Consider the following 13,979-nt stretch of genomic DNA (forward strand, 5'->3'; position numbering starts at 1 on the left):
GGACCGCTCCGGGAGCCGCGGAGCGGGGCTGGGCCCGGCCGTGGTGATGGGGCCTGAGCCCCTGAGCCGGGCAGGGGGTCTGTGCTGCGGCCTGGCCGGTGGGAAGGCTCTTTCCCCTCATAACTGTTTTCCCTCCTTGATTTTTTATACTATAAAAATACATTAAGGAGGAGGAATGAAGGAGGACCTGGTCACAGGTTTTTTGAACTTGCCTGTACTTTTTCCTTTGCCAGGTGGCTTGAAAAAGGATGGGTTACAGCCTGCTCAGCCCAGCCTAAGGTATTTCTGCTTTTGGTTTCAGACTTACATTTCACTGAAACAAAAAATAATGTTCTATTGTTCTACTTATAGTTAATGCCTTGTGATACTTCCTACTTGAAGGGCCTGTTCTGTTTTAGGAAGTAGTACAACCAACATCTGAAATGATGCTTAAATCTGAATAAAAACTGCTAAGTTCTTGAAGTACATTTCTCATCCCTCATGGAACAGGGGAATACAGAAGTTGAAAACATACTGCTGCTGTCACTTACAGCATTAGTTCCAAAGTGTTGGAAATCTCCCAGCTCTGCAAGTGTCTCATGAAAGAATTAATACAGTTACATATAAAAATAATTATTCAACAAATGTTGTAATTGCAAAGCCAAGCACTAGTCAGCTGGGAAGCAACACTTGGATTGGGAATCTTGCACTGAGGTGATGTTGACCTACCTAAGTTTGCAGCATTTCTGTAGGCTCAGTTTCAAGGGCTGCCAGGCAGGCAGCTTAATAAAATCCTCTCTCCTGGGGCAGGTTTTGTGGCAACATGCACAGGAACTACATGCAGGAGAAGGGATGTCCTGACACAATTTATTTGCTTTTGTAGGGAGAAAATTAATCCAATTACTAACAATGATGGAGATGGCTAAATAATGTTTAGATCTCTCTTGGGAATGGAACTGTTACTACTGAGCTGTGTTCTGTCTTTCTTAGCAGTCTTCCCTATCAAGTATGAATTGATTACTAGAGGGTAGGAGATTTTACAGTCCCTTATCTCCTGTTTGGGCAAGAGCACCAGATGTTACTGGCCTTGAAAGAGATAATTATTATTCTCATTTTAAACAGGTATGAGGTGAATGGTCACAGTGAGGATGGAAATGAGCTACAGACAACCCCAGAGTTCAGAGCACATGTTGCCAAGAAACTGGGAGCAATGCTGGACAGGTATTGGCAAGCAATACTAAAAAAGTTTGCTCTCTGGGTCAACACTGATGCTTTTGTGGGCTAAACCCAGGAAATTCAAGATCTGAGCGCAACCTGGATATAGGAGAGGAGCTGTTTCTCTTCTTATCTCCTTCATTTCTGTATTTCATGCAAACTTCCAGTATTCTGTGAACTAACGTGGCCCATGTGCTGTGCCCCTGTGGTAAAAGCTCCCTGTGCAGCACAATCTGTTTCCATTTACCTCTGTGGTGAGTGGGTTTTGGGGAGGAAAGTAGAATTTGGATGCCTGGCACTTCCATCATTTTAAAAGTTGGCATGAGAATCTTTTATTTACTCTTACAACCTAAACCAACCTGATTGAGGCTTGTGGTGGCAGTGTGCCTCTGATGGTGTCTTTATTGTGTAAATGTAACCCTGGACAACTAGAATTCCTTGTGTTCAGGGTTGTCTTTAGAAATGTTGCTTTTAAGTCATTCTAGTGGCATTCTTGCCAAGGAGAGAAGACAATGGTCTGCTCAGAAAGCAAGGAGATAAAGCAGCTTCACTGAGAAAAAAGTAACTTTTCCCTGTAGTATTTTTTCCCAGAAATACCCAGTTCTAGCTCAGTTTGCATAAATCTTGTCTTAAGGTCTGACTGAGGTTTTCTTTTTAGTTTCATCACTGTCTTGAAGGATTCATCAGGACCTTCACAAACATCTGTGCAGCAGTCTGACTCTGGAGAGGATGGTGAGTTCTAGTAACTGCAGATCTGGCTGCTTTTTGTGTTAGTTAAATGAGGATGGGTGGGATGGATCCTGCCTGTTGCTTTGTACACCCAACTGACTCATAAGCATTTGCAATAGATTAATTTCTGTTAAGAGCCTGTCAAGGCTGTTACTTTGAAGCTGTGACCTCAATGCCCTAACTCCTCTCAGTCCCAAATAATTGCTGACAAGCACTATGGCAATACAGTAACAGCACTGAGGCTTCCCAGGGACACTGCTGTTGATTGCTTTCATCTCTCTGTTGTATTTGGGCTAAAATTCCCTTTTACATGTTTTAGGTTTTCGCCTCTTCTCTTCCTCTGTCCTGGGAGACACTGGGAATCCAGAGCCTTGCCCTGCAGGAAGGAGGAGACGGCCACCCAGCTCCAGGTGAGGTGTTGTCTGCTGCTTTGCTCCTGAAGTACTATTGCATCCCACATTTCAGAGGCAGCTGGGACTCTTGCAAGGGAAGAGGAAGCTGGAGAGCTTGAGAAGTATTTATGACTCCTGTGTTTGACTAGGACAGATTTTTTGGGGGATGTTGTGTTTTGTTTTTTTTCGTCCTGGGAAAATAGAAATGTTTATGGGAGATTTTTCTCCTCCTGTGTAAAGAACACCTCAGCCTTCAAAGTGGTTAAATGCTAACTTGTACAGGAGTCCCAGAGATACTGGGTGTTTATCAGGAGGTCTCATATCACTCTTCTGTTTGTGTTTTGGGTGAATTGAAGGCAAAAGTGTAACATAATTTCCTTCCCTTGTGTTACCTTTCCAGTGACACAGACAGTGACCAAGAGTGGCAAAGGTACCAGGAGGCTGCTGTGTCAGCCACAGACATTCTGAAGCAAAGTGCTTTTCCTGCACTGTCCCAGGATTCCAGCCAGGATCCGAGTCAGGGTTATGTAGAGCACAACCATAAAAAAAAGAAAAAGAAAATGAGGGGAGAGAATAAAATTCAAGAGAAAATAATAGACCCAGCAGAGTGTGACCAAATCAGCAGAGATTTGCCATGGTCGGTGTCTGCAAATGGACAGTATGAGAGACAGGACAGCAGTGAAACAGAGGACTCAGTTGTACCAGCAGCTGTGAAGAAGAAGAAGAAGAAAAAAGAATGAAGATTTTACTCTGAAAATGACAGGTGATTATGATGGATGAAGGATGCTGAAAAAACAACTACCAAAAGAGTTGTTGCAGATGATGGAAAATTAATTGGCGAAGCTTCTGTTCTAAAAGCTCAGTGGCCTGAGAATCTAATAAGTGATTTCCTGTGTTGCTGGTGTCCCTTGGGGAAGGGAATGTTCTGCTGGCACAGCAGTTATCTGTGCTGCTGCTTATGCAGACCTAGGGTAAAAGGATTAAGTGCTGCATACAGACTTGGTGACAGAGGGATATACTCAGAGCTGCAGCCCACCTGCTCTGTTCCTTCACATCAGGAAACCAAATCTTGTGTCCTGGAGAAAGTGTATGATTAATTGAATTTGGTTTACATGGCAACAGGTGATCAACTCCTCTTCTTCTTTGCCTCCTCCTAGCTGTCTACTAAGAATAACTCCAGCCTGTGGGAGACTTATTTATCAAAAGCATCCTGTCAGATATCAGGGCCCCCTTATGTTTTTTTCCTGTGATCATAATAACAATCTGTTGTTGAGACTTGCCGTGTTACTAATCCCTCTGTAATCTGCACCTCTCCTGGGCCTCTGCATATAAACTGTGTGCAGTGAGCTTATTTCAGAGTTGTTATCAAGAGGTAGTTCTGTTCAACTTGGTGTCCTTTTAATTTTTTTAATGTATAGTTATTTCATGGCATTTGTTGCTATTAAATTCTACTACACTATCAGTCTTATATAATTTAATTTGGCAGGTTTTATACAGCAGTGCCTTTCTTGCTGCTCTCAGATGGCTTCCCCAGCAGGGTTAATGGTGGCTGAAAATGGCTCTTTAGTTGCTTGGTGATTAATGCTATGATTGCTACAGAGAGGACTTATTTTCATTTATTATGACTTTGGTCTCTATGAATTGCAGTGGGTTTGGTAGTTTTCAGTGTGGCACTTAGTCCATTTATACTTCAGCTCCAACATTTGAGGAAATTACTTGTTACTGGATAAATACTCTCTTTCTGTTTCTTAGATTGTTGGGTTTCAGTAGCTCTAACTCATTTGCCCTGCTCAGGAGACCAGAAGGCTAGGCTAGAGAAACCGACATAGTGAACCCTTGGTCTTTTAGTGTGGGAAAACCCAAGATGTTTTCTTCACTACTGTAAGATCCTTCCTATTTTTTAATAAAGAAAACACATTTGGCATCCAAAAATGGAAAGACTAAGTAGAAAATTGGCTTGTAACCTAAGTGGATGTGGCAGAAGAAGTGACTTGTCTTACGGCCAGTTAAAACTTGAGTGTACTGAAGCTAGCACCTGGGGTTTCAAATGCATAATGGTCTAAAAATTATCTTTTGACTTGTTTTATGATGATTTATGCTAACTGGAAGTTATATCTATTTGCAAATGATGCACATGGGAGACTAGGGAACAAATCTATGATAAAATTCCTCAGAGAATCTAGTTACTGAAATTAGACTCTGAGGGTTGATAGTATTTCAGGGAAGATCTTATCAATGCAAATTAATGGACGTGTATAATTTTCAAATTTCTAGATATGATAACTGAAGAGTTTGCTGTTGGGCTTCTTCTTTTCTAATTCTCCCTTTATATCTTAACCTTCTAAGAGTCTGGAGCATTTTCTAGTAACAAGGATTTTTATCCATTTCACAGTTGAAAGAATAGCTCTGTTTTGGCCACAATGACAAACATTTGTCAATTAGATTTTTTTAATGACTGGCTGGTGTCATATCAGCTATGTGAATGTTGAGAGTAAGTAGAGAAGAGAGGAATAATTAGAAAAGGAATTGTGTAAATAGGTCTTTAGGGCTACAGACTTCACTTAGTGCACTTAAGATTCTTAGACGCCAGGGTAATCATTTGCATATCAAGAGCTACAGAATCTAGCCTACAGGGAAGCAAGAATGAACCCTGTTCTGTAAGAGGAATGCAAGGTGACATCTTTATAGAGAACAGCTAAAAGAACTGCTGCTCTGTGTGGAGCATGGGACCCTCCTAGGTGCTGTGCAGTGTCAGGGACTGGTGGCAATACCATCCCCAGGCTTGTTCAGCAAGATGCACAAGATAAAAATTCACATGGTGAATGCAGAGATCTGGAATCATCTTGCTGCTGTTAAACTTTAATTTCTGCATTTAAAACAAAGCAGACCTATATCAAAAATAACCAAACCATTTCCTCTAGGATAGCATGATTTTAGAGCAGGTCATTTTTAACTGAGAATGTTTGGTATTTTTGTAGTGAATTAATGGGTTTGTAGCTTGTAGTCAGTGATCCCATACTGACAGGTTTGTGCCAAGCCATTCCTGAATCTGTTCCATGGTGATTTTCATTGCAGTCAGGAACCAGGTTCTCTTACTCTTGCCTCCAAGATACTGTTATTCCTCATAGCTACCACTGGAGTTTCTTTAAAGCAAAAGAGTTGAAGTGCTTTAAAGAGGGTGTCTCTTCTTTGGCCACTCAACTTTGCTCTTTCCTGCATGGCTTAGTCTGGTGTTGGCAGGTTTGTACAGACACAGCTTGGTGAAGGCTGAGCAGAATGAATGTCCCACCCATGCTCTGGCATTTTTATCATATTGCATTCAGATCCCTGTCCTGATGAGATTCCTTCTTGGGCAGCCACAAAAGGAAGTCTGGCTGTTCTAGGCTGGCTTGTGGGGTTTGGGTTTGCTTGGCTTTTTTGAGGGCAATGGATTTTAGCAGTGCCAACATCATCTTTCCACAGCTTCTGTCTTGAGCCTGAGACATCTTCCCTCATGGAGGCAGCTGAGCAAGGGATTTATAGGAGGCAGCAGGGGCTGGAGGTCAGCTGAGCTCAGCAGCCTTTCCTTCCTGTGGAAGGCAGTGGTGACAATGATGGCAAAGACAGTTGGAGTGGCACCTGACAGGTTGGTCATGGCAGTCACCTTTGAGCAAGCTCTCTGGATTACTGAGTAGAGGATGCCATCTGCGTGGAGATGAAGGTCTCAATGACATTGTGAGTGGATGGCAGCAGCTGACTGTGGCTGTTGGCGGAGTCAGAGCTTTGGTACAGCACCAGGCTGCTGGAGGACACTGTCAAAGGCACAGACAGAAGTTAAATATGGATTTTCACTGCAGTCTCCTTATCATATGTGCACAACCTAGCATTTCCAGCATGACTAAAACCTCCTGGTACAGGGGCATGACTCCTATTTCTATTTTGTGTGCCATTATATACCTAGCTCAAGGGCAAAGCTAGTCTGAAAGCATCAATGGCATCAGGGAGTTCAGATTTGAGGATTCTACTGAATTGTTAATGTCCTGGGAACACTGGAACTGGGAAGATCCAACTGGAGTCTCTTAATGAGGGAGTCTTGGGCTTTTCAACCCTGAACACTGCCTACAGGGTTGGTAATGCATGGACAGTGATTTTTGTCAGTATTTCCAGGATATTTTCCTCTCTAAATTCTGTAGAAGAGTCCCATTTCCATAGTCTGACCTTACACAGCTTGCACAGCCTGTGCTCTGAATATTTTCCATTTGTCAGATTTTCAAACATACTGGTAGAGAATGGTGAGCCCCAGTTGCCATTTTCTATCTGGCTTTTACAGGGATGTCAAGAGAAACAAGCAACACGTGGTTTAAGATAGTGGTGGCTGCTTCTCTTACCAGCAGGGCTTGAGGTGAGGCGAGGGCCTGGCTGAAGGTGCTGGATGGTTGTGTCTTGGTTCTGTAGATGGATTGTTGGTGCCTGTGACACTGGTGTATGCATCCCAGACTCTGTGTGAGTCTCTGAGTCAGATGTGAATGCCTAGAGAAAAGAAAGTTAGTAGTGCCTGGTTTCTGCATCCCTTCTAACAGGCATGAGAGAAGTGTGACCAGGTGCTGTGTCCAAAGAGATTAAATCCTCCTTGATAATGCAGTGAAGAACTTACTGTAATGCCTCCAGTATTGCAGCTGGTACCAGCAAGATGAGGAAATAAGAAAGATCATCCTGCTGAGATGGCATAGACCACACATCCGAAAACTCTGACAAGCAAGAAGACTGGTGCAGTTCTAAGGTGGGGGAAACAAAGGCATGTGCTAAAGGCCATTACCTGTTTAGTTGGTGTCAGGTTGGTCAGGGCGCTGAGATTGGCGGTATCTGTTATCACCATGGTTTGTGGTAAGAGGCCTGTATGTGTGTATTGGGCCACTTCAGACTTGGGGCCGTAGAGAGCTGTGCATGAAAGAAAACAAGATCATGTGGATGCTGGAGCTTTGCATGAGACTAGTTTGGCTGAGTTTTCTCATGCACATGGACCTGCTGCCTGTCTCTGAAACAGTGGGAGTGGAGGGACAGGGAGATGAATGCAAGAGAAAAATAATTTCATAATGAAAGCAACAATAATAGAAGAGGAAAATGGAGTGCTGCAAGTCCAAGGACCCAGCAAGTGCTCCAGAACAGAGTCTTTATTTTTTTGTTTGCTTGGGCAAATGAGTTCATGTTCTTACCATGAGGGCTTTGTATCTGGGCCATGGTAGCCATGAAAGGGCTCTGGTTGATGTGGCTCTGGACCTGCTGCATGAGGGGCTGCTGGTAGGATGGGTGCAGTTGCTGGGAGAACTGGACGGGCTGCAGGGTAGTGAGGCTGCTCCCCATGCTGTTTATGACAGGTACACTCTGGGGCTGGGTTGAGGCCAGGCCTGAAAAACAAGGGCTAATGACAGCAGTGTCACACACTGGGAGGAGTGTGACTGCTCTCCACTAGGGGTGTCTGAAGTAGTCATCGTGGCAGGCCTGTTGCTGCAGGGTGATTTCAGATCCTGCTTTTCAGGTGTTTCTTTTGCTATCTGTGGATATGAACAGATTTCATGCCTGTGAAAGCAAAGTGGGAGTGTGCAAAATGTACAATGCAGCCAGGTACCCTAAAACTGCCTCTGACTCCCAGTGTTTGCTCTGTGCACATCCTTGTGTACCACTATAGGCCACTTTCCAGTTTAGTGATAACCTGATACAGAGTTCCACTGGGAAGGCCTTGCTCAGATGTAAACTCAGAGCATCATCTCATGTTCATATTATTTTGTTATGAAGCTGTTTGCAACAGAGAGAATTATGCTATGTCTGCCCATCCATGGGGAACAGAGTTTAAGCTCATTTTGCTTGGGCTGCCAAATTATGGATTTTGGACCAGTGAGAAAGGTAGAAGGTTTCACACTTCCCTTCTCTTTTCCCATGGCTGTCCAGACCCTGTTCCTGTAAACTGGCAAGTGTTTCCATCACTCTCAATATTTTTTTTTTTTGTTTGTTTGCACAAAATTACAATCCATATAATGATCTTGGGTATAAATGAGAGAATGGAAAATAGTCTACATCTGTCATCATGGAACAACATATGGCCTCTTTCCTCCTGGGAAGAAAGTGTAAAAGGAGAGTATACATGTTATTTTCGTTTAACTAATGAGATGCACTTTGGCAGTAGAGTAGTTTTTAAATGAAATCTCATACAAGTCCAGAAAAGCTGTCAAAGTGAAAAATATAAAAAACAAGGAGTTTCTGCTGCCATTTCCAGAGGCATATGGTGCTCTTTGCAGGAAGTTAGAACAGGATGTTTTGTCTTTCAAGTACCATGAACATGGTCCAATTTTCATAGTTTAAAGGAAGTATTAAATTTATATTTGGGAAGATCCAGAGCAGCAAAACAAACCATTGGCATAGGAATAGATTGCAGAAGTCTATTGCTCTTAAGATGTGGGTTTGTGTGCAACTTAGTTCTAACATGAATAAGGAGCATCTGCCGCTCGATTCCAGTGGCAGCTGTAAGAAGTGCTGCTGAAAATTCTTAGTGTTTGTGACAATTTCCCCCAGTGTGTATCACTGCCAACTTAGTACTTTTGTCTCTGAAAATGAGGCAGGTAATTCTAACAGTTACAGGTAGCTCTTTATCAGAATCCTGATCAAGCAGAGTTGCTGCAGAACACTACTCACCTATCACCAGGGTGGAGGCACCGGTGTTGGTGAATGCTGGTGCTAGGGATGAGGTCTCACCAGCTCCAATTGCCATTACACCTGGCAGTGATGCCATGATGAGGTTCTGAGTTTGCTGGCTCAGTGGGTGTGGATTTTGCTCTAGGCTGTGCAAGGCAGTCAGGGTGCTGACAGGAGGGAGAGTTCCTCCAGAAGCTGAGACCTGTGTGAAATGGAGACCATGAAAATACCACATGCAGAAGGTTGAGTGTGGTGAGCCTTGAAGTTGTGATAAACATCCTTCTCCTTCCTGCCTGCTTAGGCCATTCACTAACTGGACATACATTGGCTTGTCTGCAGTTTCCCTGTGCTCATCAATTAACTGACAAAGGTCAGCTGCTAAAACACTGAAATCCCTGCTGTTATAATTCTTTCATGTTTAAGAAATCGTAAAGGCTTTAAAAACAAGAATGAGGTTAGTCCCACTGCATTCTCTATGGGGAAGGTTTATCTTTCTGAGTGTAGAAGACATTGTTCAGAGAAATTAAGAGGCTTAGGTAATTTTACATAGTAATGTTAGCTGCAGGGTTCAGCACAAAATCCAGAAGTTCCTCTTTTCTAGTTCACCTTTTCCTTTGAGAACTGCCTGTAATTTCCATTTCACCCCACAAGAGTCTTTTTAGTGGCCAGTGAGCTTTCAGGCTGCAATTTTAGAGTTGCTGAAAAGTTTCTTTAGACTTTTTTCCTCACACAGTATGTTCCTCAGGCCACATTACCTGGCATTTCTCTGTATGTACCTAGAAATGTACCTTTTAGATAGAATAGGACTGTTCTCTGCTTGGGTGTCTTGCTGATTCAATCTGTCATTGAGAAATATGTTAACTCGACTCTTTTCTCATCCTCTGAAATGAGCCATGTAACCTGTGTCTGTGCTCTCGTGGGGTTTTGAATTTGCATGGCCCTCTAGAGACCTGTGGTTGGAGCACTGTGGAACAGCAAAAGAGCATTCTAATAATTTGGCTGATTGAGAAAGCTCAATGTTTTATATTATACTTTTTTTTTTTTTTTTTTCCTCCCTTCAGACAGAAAGCTGTAAGGAATCTTTAGTAAGAGTAAGCATCCCAACAAGGTGGGACAAATCCAAATCACCTTGATACCAGTTTTAGAAGACAGCTGCAGAAGATTTTCAGCACCTCATGAAAGATTTTTTTCTTCAGGAAGAGACCAGAAAGCCAGCAAAGTGAGTGACTGACAGGATTTAAATCATACCAGTTTATAGTGAACTTAACTTTGGCTCAGGCCAGTTTGCATAAATGCAAACTTCTGCCAACTGTTGCCCTGTAAGCAAGGGAGCCTGTGCAAACTGAATATGGACAGTCATGTAGTTCTAGTGCTTCATTACTAATGATGTGGGAAAAGGTGTAGTCAAATCTGAAAAGGAAATTTGCTTTGAGAAGGCAGATTACTGTGTAATCTAGACATCCAGTACATGTCTCCATGGAGTGTGCTGCATGTGGGCTGCTGGGCTTAATTTTTGCAGGCAAGATAGATGTAAGTACAGGTCTCTGCTCTGTTAATCCCACTGGTGTCTGATCAACTATCTTGAGATGTGTAGAGCTCAAATGACAGTTAAAGATGAGATTATGAGAATCTCTTTGGGGAAAGGAGAACAGGGTTTCCTGGGATGAAGGAAAGAATGTCACAGCTTGAGCTCTGTTTTTTCAGCATAGACTGTTCTGATCGATTTTAAGGAAATGGGTGTCCTTTTGCTTTCATGCTCTAATACCTGCCCTCACCAGCAGTCTGGAGGGCACATGTATCTCAGGACTGCTCATGTTACATTGTAAGTGCAAAGTTAGCTCTGTAGTATCTCTAGAAGAAAGTGGCTTTAAGAATACTCTAGGAAAAATTATTTCCAAGTAGTCCACAGACAGAGGACCTGATGTCCTCCAGTCACCAGAACTTAAGTATACATCACTTACCAGCTTAGTGTCTGTGCTCAGTAGGTTCTGGCTGGGCTCCAGTCCAGGGGGAGAAACCTGATGCAGGATGGTTTGGGTGGTCACCATTGAACTGTTCCCATGGTGGTTGCTGCTGGAGGACTCCGCCTCACTGGCTGGCTGCTGGTTGTACCTCACCCCTGCATCACAACAGGAGGGAAACTGATTGTCAGAGCAGATAAACTGAGAAACTTTGGCAGGTGCTAAATTCAGTTTCCTTTACAGGCACCTTTTGATGTTTGAAGCAGAGACAAGGTGGGTGCTAGGGGAACCAGGAGAACAGGCATTTCTGCCACCCTGCCCTGGCTTTCCTCTGTAACTTGGCACAACTTCTTCCTCAAATACTGACTTTTAAGTTATGTGTGCTCTGAAGGGAGCAAGCAAGATTTGCTAGAAACCCCTCTGTATATAAGGTGCAGAGAGTCTTGGCAAGATCATCTCTTCCCAGAGTGAGAACAATTACCAGCTCTTTGTCACCAGTAGCTTGCCTTGTAGCAAGTCTGCTTTTTCTGCCTGTAGATTCACCTCTGGGTGGGCTGAACAGGGAAGACAGTTTTGGTGTCTGAGTCTGGGCAGATTCACTGGTGTCTCTTTCAAATCTCCCTCCAGTTGTTTCTTACCATGAACTTTGCTGGGTGAGAGAGCAGATGGTGGCTGGAGGGAGGAGGAGTTATGAGGAGTTAGAGGAGGGGCAGAGGTGGGCTGTGGCCCGCTGAAGGTGTCCATGGCCAGCTTGTGCCGGAAAGCCTCCTCCTTCCTGCGGTTGGCAAACCAGTTGTAAACTCTGACCTCTGTCACCAAGTTTGAGCCCAGTCCCTGGGCCTGAGATGGGGAGACACCTCTCTGGATACACTCTGCTCTGTGGGGGAAAGCACAAGGAGAACCTTGCTGAGCTGGTTCTGAGAGTCAGTGCACAGCCCCAAAGGTGCTGTGTTCTGGCACAATGTGTGGAAGGGCTGTGCCAGGTAGAGCAAGACCTGAGGCCTTGCTGATCCTCCAGTGAATGCTCAGCTGTGGTGTTTCCTTCAAATGTGGCTTGTGTCAATGGTGACATCCACTGCTCTGCAGTTGGCCTGCTTCAGGTGCTAGCAAACACCAAGAGCACAGAGAGGCCATGCTGTTCCCTTCTTCCAAAGACACCCATCTTTACCTGTTGCACTCTTCCACCAGTGCCTCTCTCTCTTCTTTGCTGGGGTTTTTCTGTCTCTCATAGGCTTGGAACAGGATCTGTTGCGAGGCAGGACCCCACTTAAAGCGATTTCTTCTTCCCTTCTTAGTGGGCAGGTCATCTCCCATGGGCTCTTCCGTCAAGATACCCTGGCCAGCATGTGTGAATTCTGCAAGCACAAAGAGGCAAGGGAATTGGCTTTCTGGAAGCATTTCTAATATTTCTGCCTCTTTGGTTGCCTAGCAGGCCCAATGCAGCTTAACCTTGGAGAGTATCTCCTTCAAGACAGAGGGTTGGATCTAAATAGGGTGGGAATAAAGCTCCATAATCTGCAAAAACTGGTAAGATGTTCCTAGTAAGACCATATTTACCTGTCCTTTTTCTTGGATTTCTGCTCCTACCTTGAAAGCAAATGCAGGAGAGTACAGAGTAAGCAGAACTGGAGTCCTGCTTTCCAAAACCAGCCAAAGGCCTAATGTCTCATTTTACTTGCAACTAACCAATACAAAATTAAGACAGACTCCAGATAGGCCTATGAATGTAGAAGTGCATGCTGCAGGGGTGAGTTCCTGGTGGGTGCCTGCAATGAAGGGGCTTACAGGACACAAGGTGATAGCCCACACTAGTGTTTTTGCAGTGATTGCAGCAACTTGCTGCTTTTTGGCAGCTAGAGGAACTGTTGCTTTAGCTGAAATTGCAAAAATACAGTTCTTGGGCAGAAATTCTGTCTCTGTCATCTGTCCACTGCACTGCTTTAGTCTAAGGCTGTGAGAACTCCAATTGCAAATGGAGATAATTGGTTTCTCTTTATCCAAACAGAAGGTGGGGTGGGGGGCTGCAGGCTGCTTCATAAGGGTGTTTTTCCATGGTACTTGGTTCACCTCACCACTGAAGAGTGACCCAGACTTTTCTAAGCTTCCTGCTAAACATGGCTTTTCCTTCCATTTTTGCTTGATAAAAATGGAGATTTAAGGACTAGCAAGGGAGAGCAGAAGCCTTTCTGAAACTGAGACAGGAGAACAGTTGTTGCCATACTTACGCTGGGCCACCTCTCGCTGCTTGCGGACGTACCAGGTGTAGAGGGCTGCCCTTTTCTGGGTCTTCATGGGAGTGCCCTTGTTGAGGTGTTGTGAGAGGTGAGATTGGTTCAGACCAGTAGTGTCTACCACCTCACGCTGAGGGATGTTGTGCTGCTGGAGGTAGGATTTCACCATCTTGGCTACTCGCCAGGGATCCTCTCTGGAAGGAGCAGAAAACACTTCTCAGAAGAGAGAGATCTAACACCTGGACTCAGCAGACTTGGATGCCAGGGAAGTACACCAGTACCTCCTGAGGTGTATCTTGCATGTCAGTCATCACCATTGCCTTTGGTGAGGCTGGAGTGTTAACTGCCTGCAAAAGGAAAAGCTGCTCCTCAGTGTGGTACCTTGTGCAGTTTTGACTCTGCATTCAGGGTTAAAACTGCCTGGTATTAGTGCTACATCTTTTGCATTTCGTTTCTATCTTCCTTTAAACTGTACTCTGTATGTACTTTGATCTCCCTGTGGAAGAGGACTCTGGTTATCAAGGGAATTTCCTGGTACATTCCTGGTCTTTACTGTCTGTGCTCATTTGTACACAAGGTTTTGGGTTGTTCTGTCTAGCAGTTGTCATCTCTAAGTGACAAAGTGCTGGCCAGTGATGTGAGCAAGACATGGACCTTTCTGCTGGGAAGCAGTGTGAATGTAATGCATTTTTGCTGCTAGTGAGAAATGGTACAGGGAGGGAATTGATGTTGCATTTCAGTATCCAGTTGGATGTTCTGTGATTACAGATCTCTCTCAGAGTTTCTCTCTCTCTTCCCTTTCCCTA

The 13,979-nt window shown here is 44.1% G+C and overlaps 2 protein-coding genes across 2 annotated transcripts in view; one reads left to right on the forward strand and one right to left on the reverse strand.

Moving 5' to 3' along the window:
• The first annotated feature begins 1,054 nt into the window (after positions 1-1,054).
• LOC104395179 (chromosome unknown open reading frame, human C12orf43) lies at positions 1,055-3,055 on the forward strand. The gene is made up of 4 exons (XM_010004861.1): positions 1,055-1,200; positions 1,853-1,926; positions 2,243-2,333; positions 2,716-3,055. Exons 1-4 carry the CDS (start codon positions 1,055-1,057, stop codon positions 3,053-3,055), a joined length of 651 nt encoding a protein of 216 aa, XP_010003163.1.
• Positions 3,056-5,416: 2,361 nt separating this feature from the next.
• The window catches only part of HNF1A (HNF1 homeobox A), a 15,961-nt gene continuing 7,398 nt past the window's right edge, over positions 5,417-13,979 (reverse strand). Inside the window, exons 2-10 of the mRNA XM_010004822.1 lie at positions 13,168-13,367; positions 12,111-12,297; positions 11,581-11,819; positions 10,943-11,100; positions 8,982-9,183; positions 7,508-7,699; positions 7,111-7,232; positions 6,683-6,824; positions 5,417-6,106 (exon numbers count right to left, since the gene is read on the reverse strand). Of these exons, the coding sequence (XP_010003124.1) occupies positions 5,979-6,106; positions 6,683-6,824; positions 7,111-7,232; positions 7,508-7,699; positions 8,982-9,183; positions 10,943-11,100; positions 11,581-11,819; positions 12,111-12,297; positions 13,168-13,367 (1,570 nt within the window). The 3' untranslated portion in view covers positions 5,417-5,978. The remainder of the gene's footprint in view (positions 6,107-6,682; positions 6,825-7,110; positions 7,233-7,507; positions 7,700-8,981; positions 9,184-10,942; positions 11,101-11,580; positions 11,820-12,110; positions 12,298-13,167; positions 13,368-13,979) is intronic.

Source organism: Chaetura pelagica, unplaced genomic scaffold, assembly GCF_000747805.2.
Source record: "Chaetura pelagica isolate M959 unplaced genomic scaffold, ChaPel_1.0 scaffold249, whole genome shotgun sequence".
NCBI lineage: Eukaryota > Metazoa > Chordata > Aves > Apodiformes > Apodidae > Chaetura > Chaetura pelagica.

Bases quoted from the DNA above. Each gene is read 5' to 3' on its own strand.
- LOC104395179 (XM_010004861.1), top strand. From the start codon at position 1,055: ATGTTACTGGCCTTGAAAGAGATAATTATTATTCTCATTTTAAACAGG. The intron at 1,201-1,852 runs GTATTGGCAAGC...TTTTCTTTTTAG, and splicing joins CTGGGAGCAATGCTGGACAG to TTTCATCACTGTCTTGAAGG. The intron at 1,927-2,242 runs GTGAGTTCTAGT...TACATGTTTTAG, and splicing joins GTCTGACTCTGGAGAGGATG to GTTTTCGCCTCTTCTCTTCC.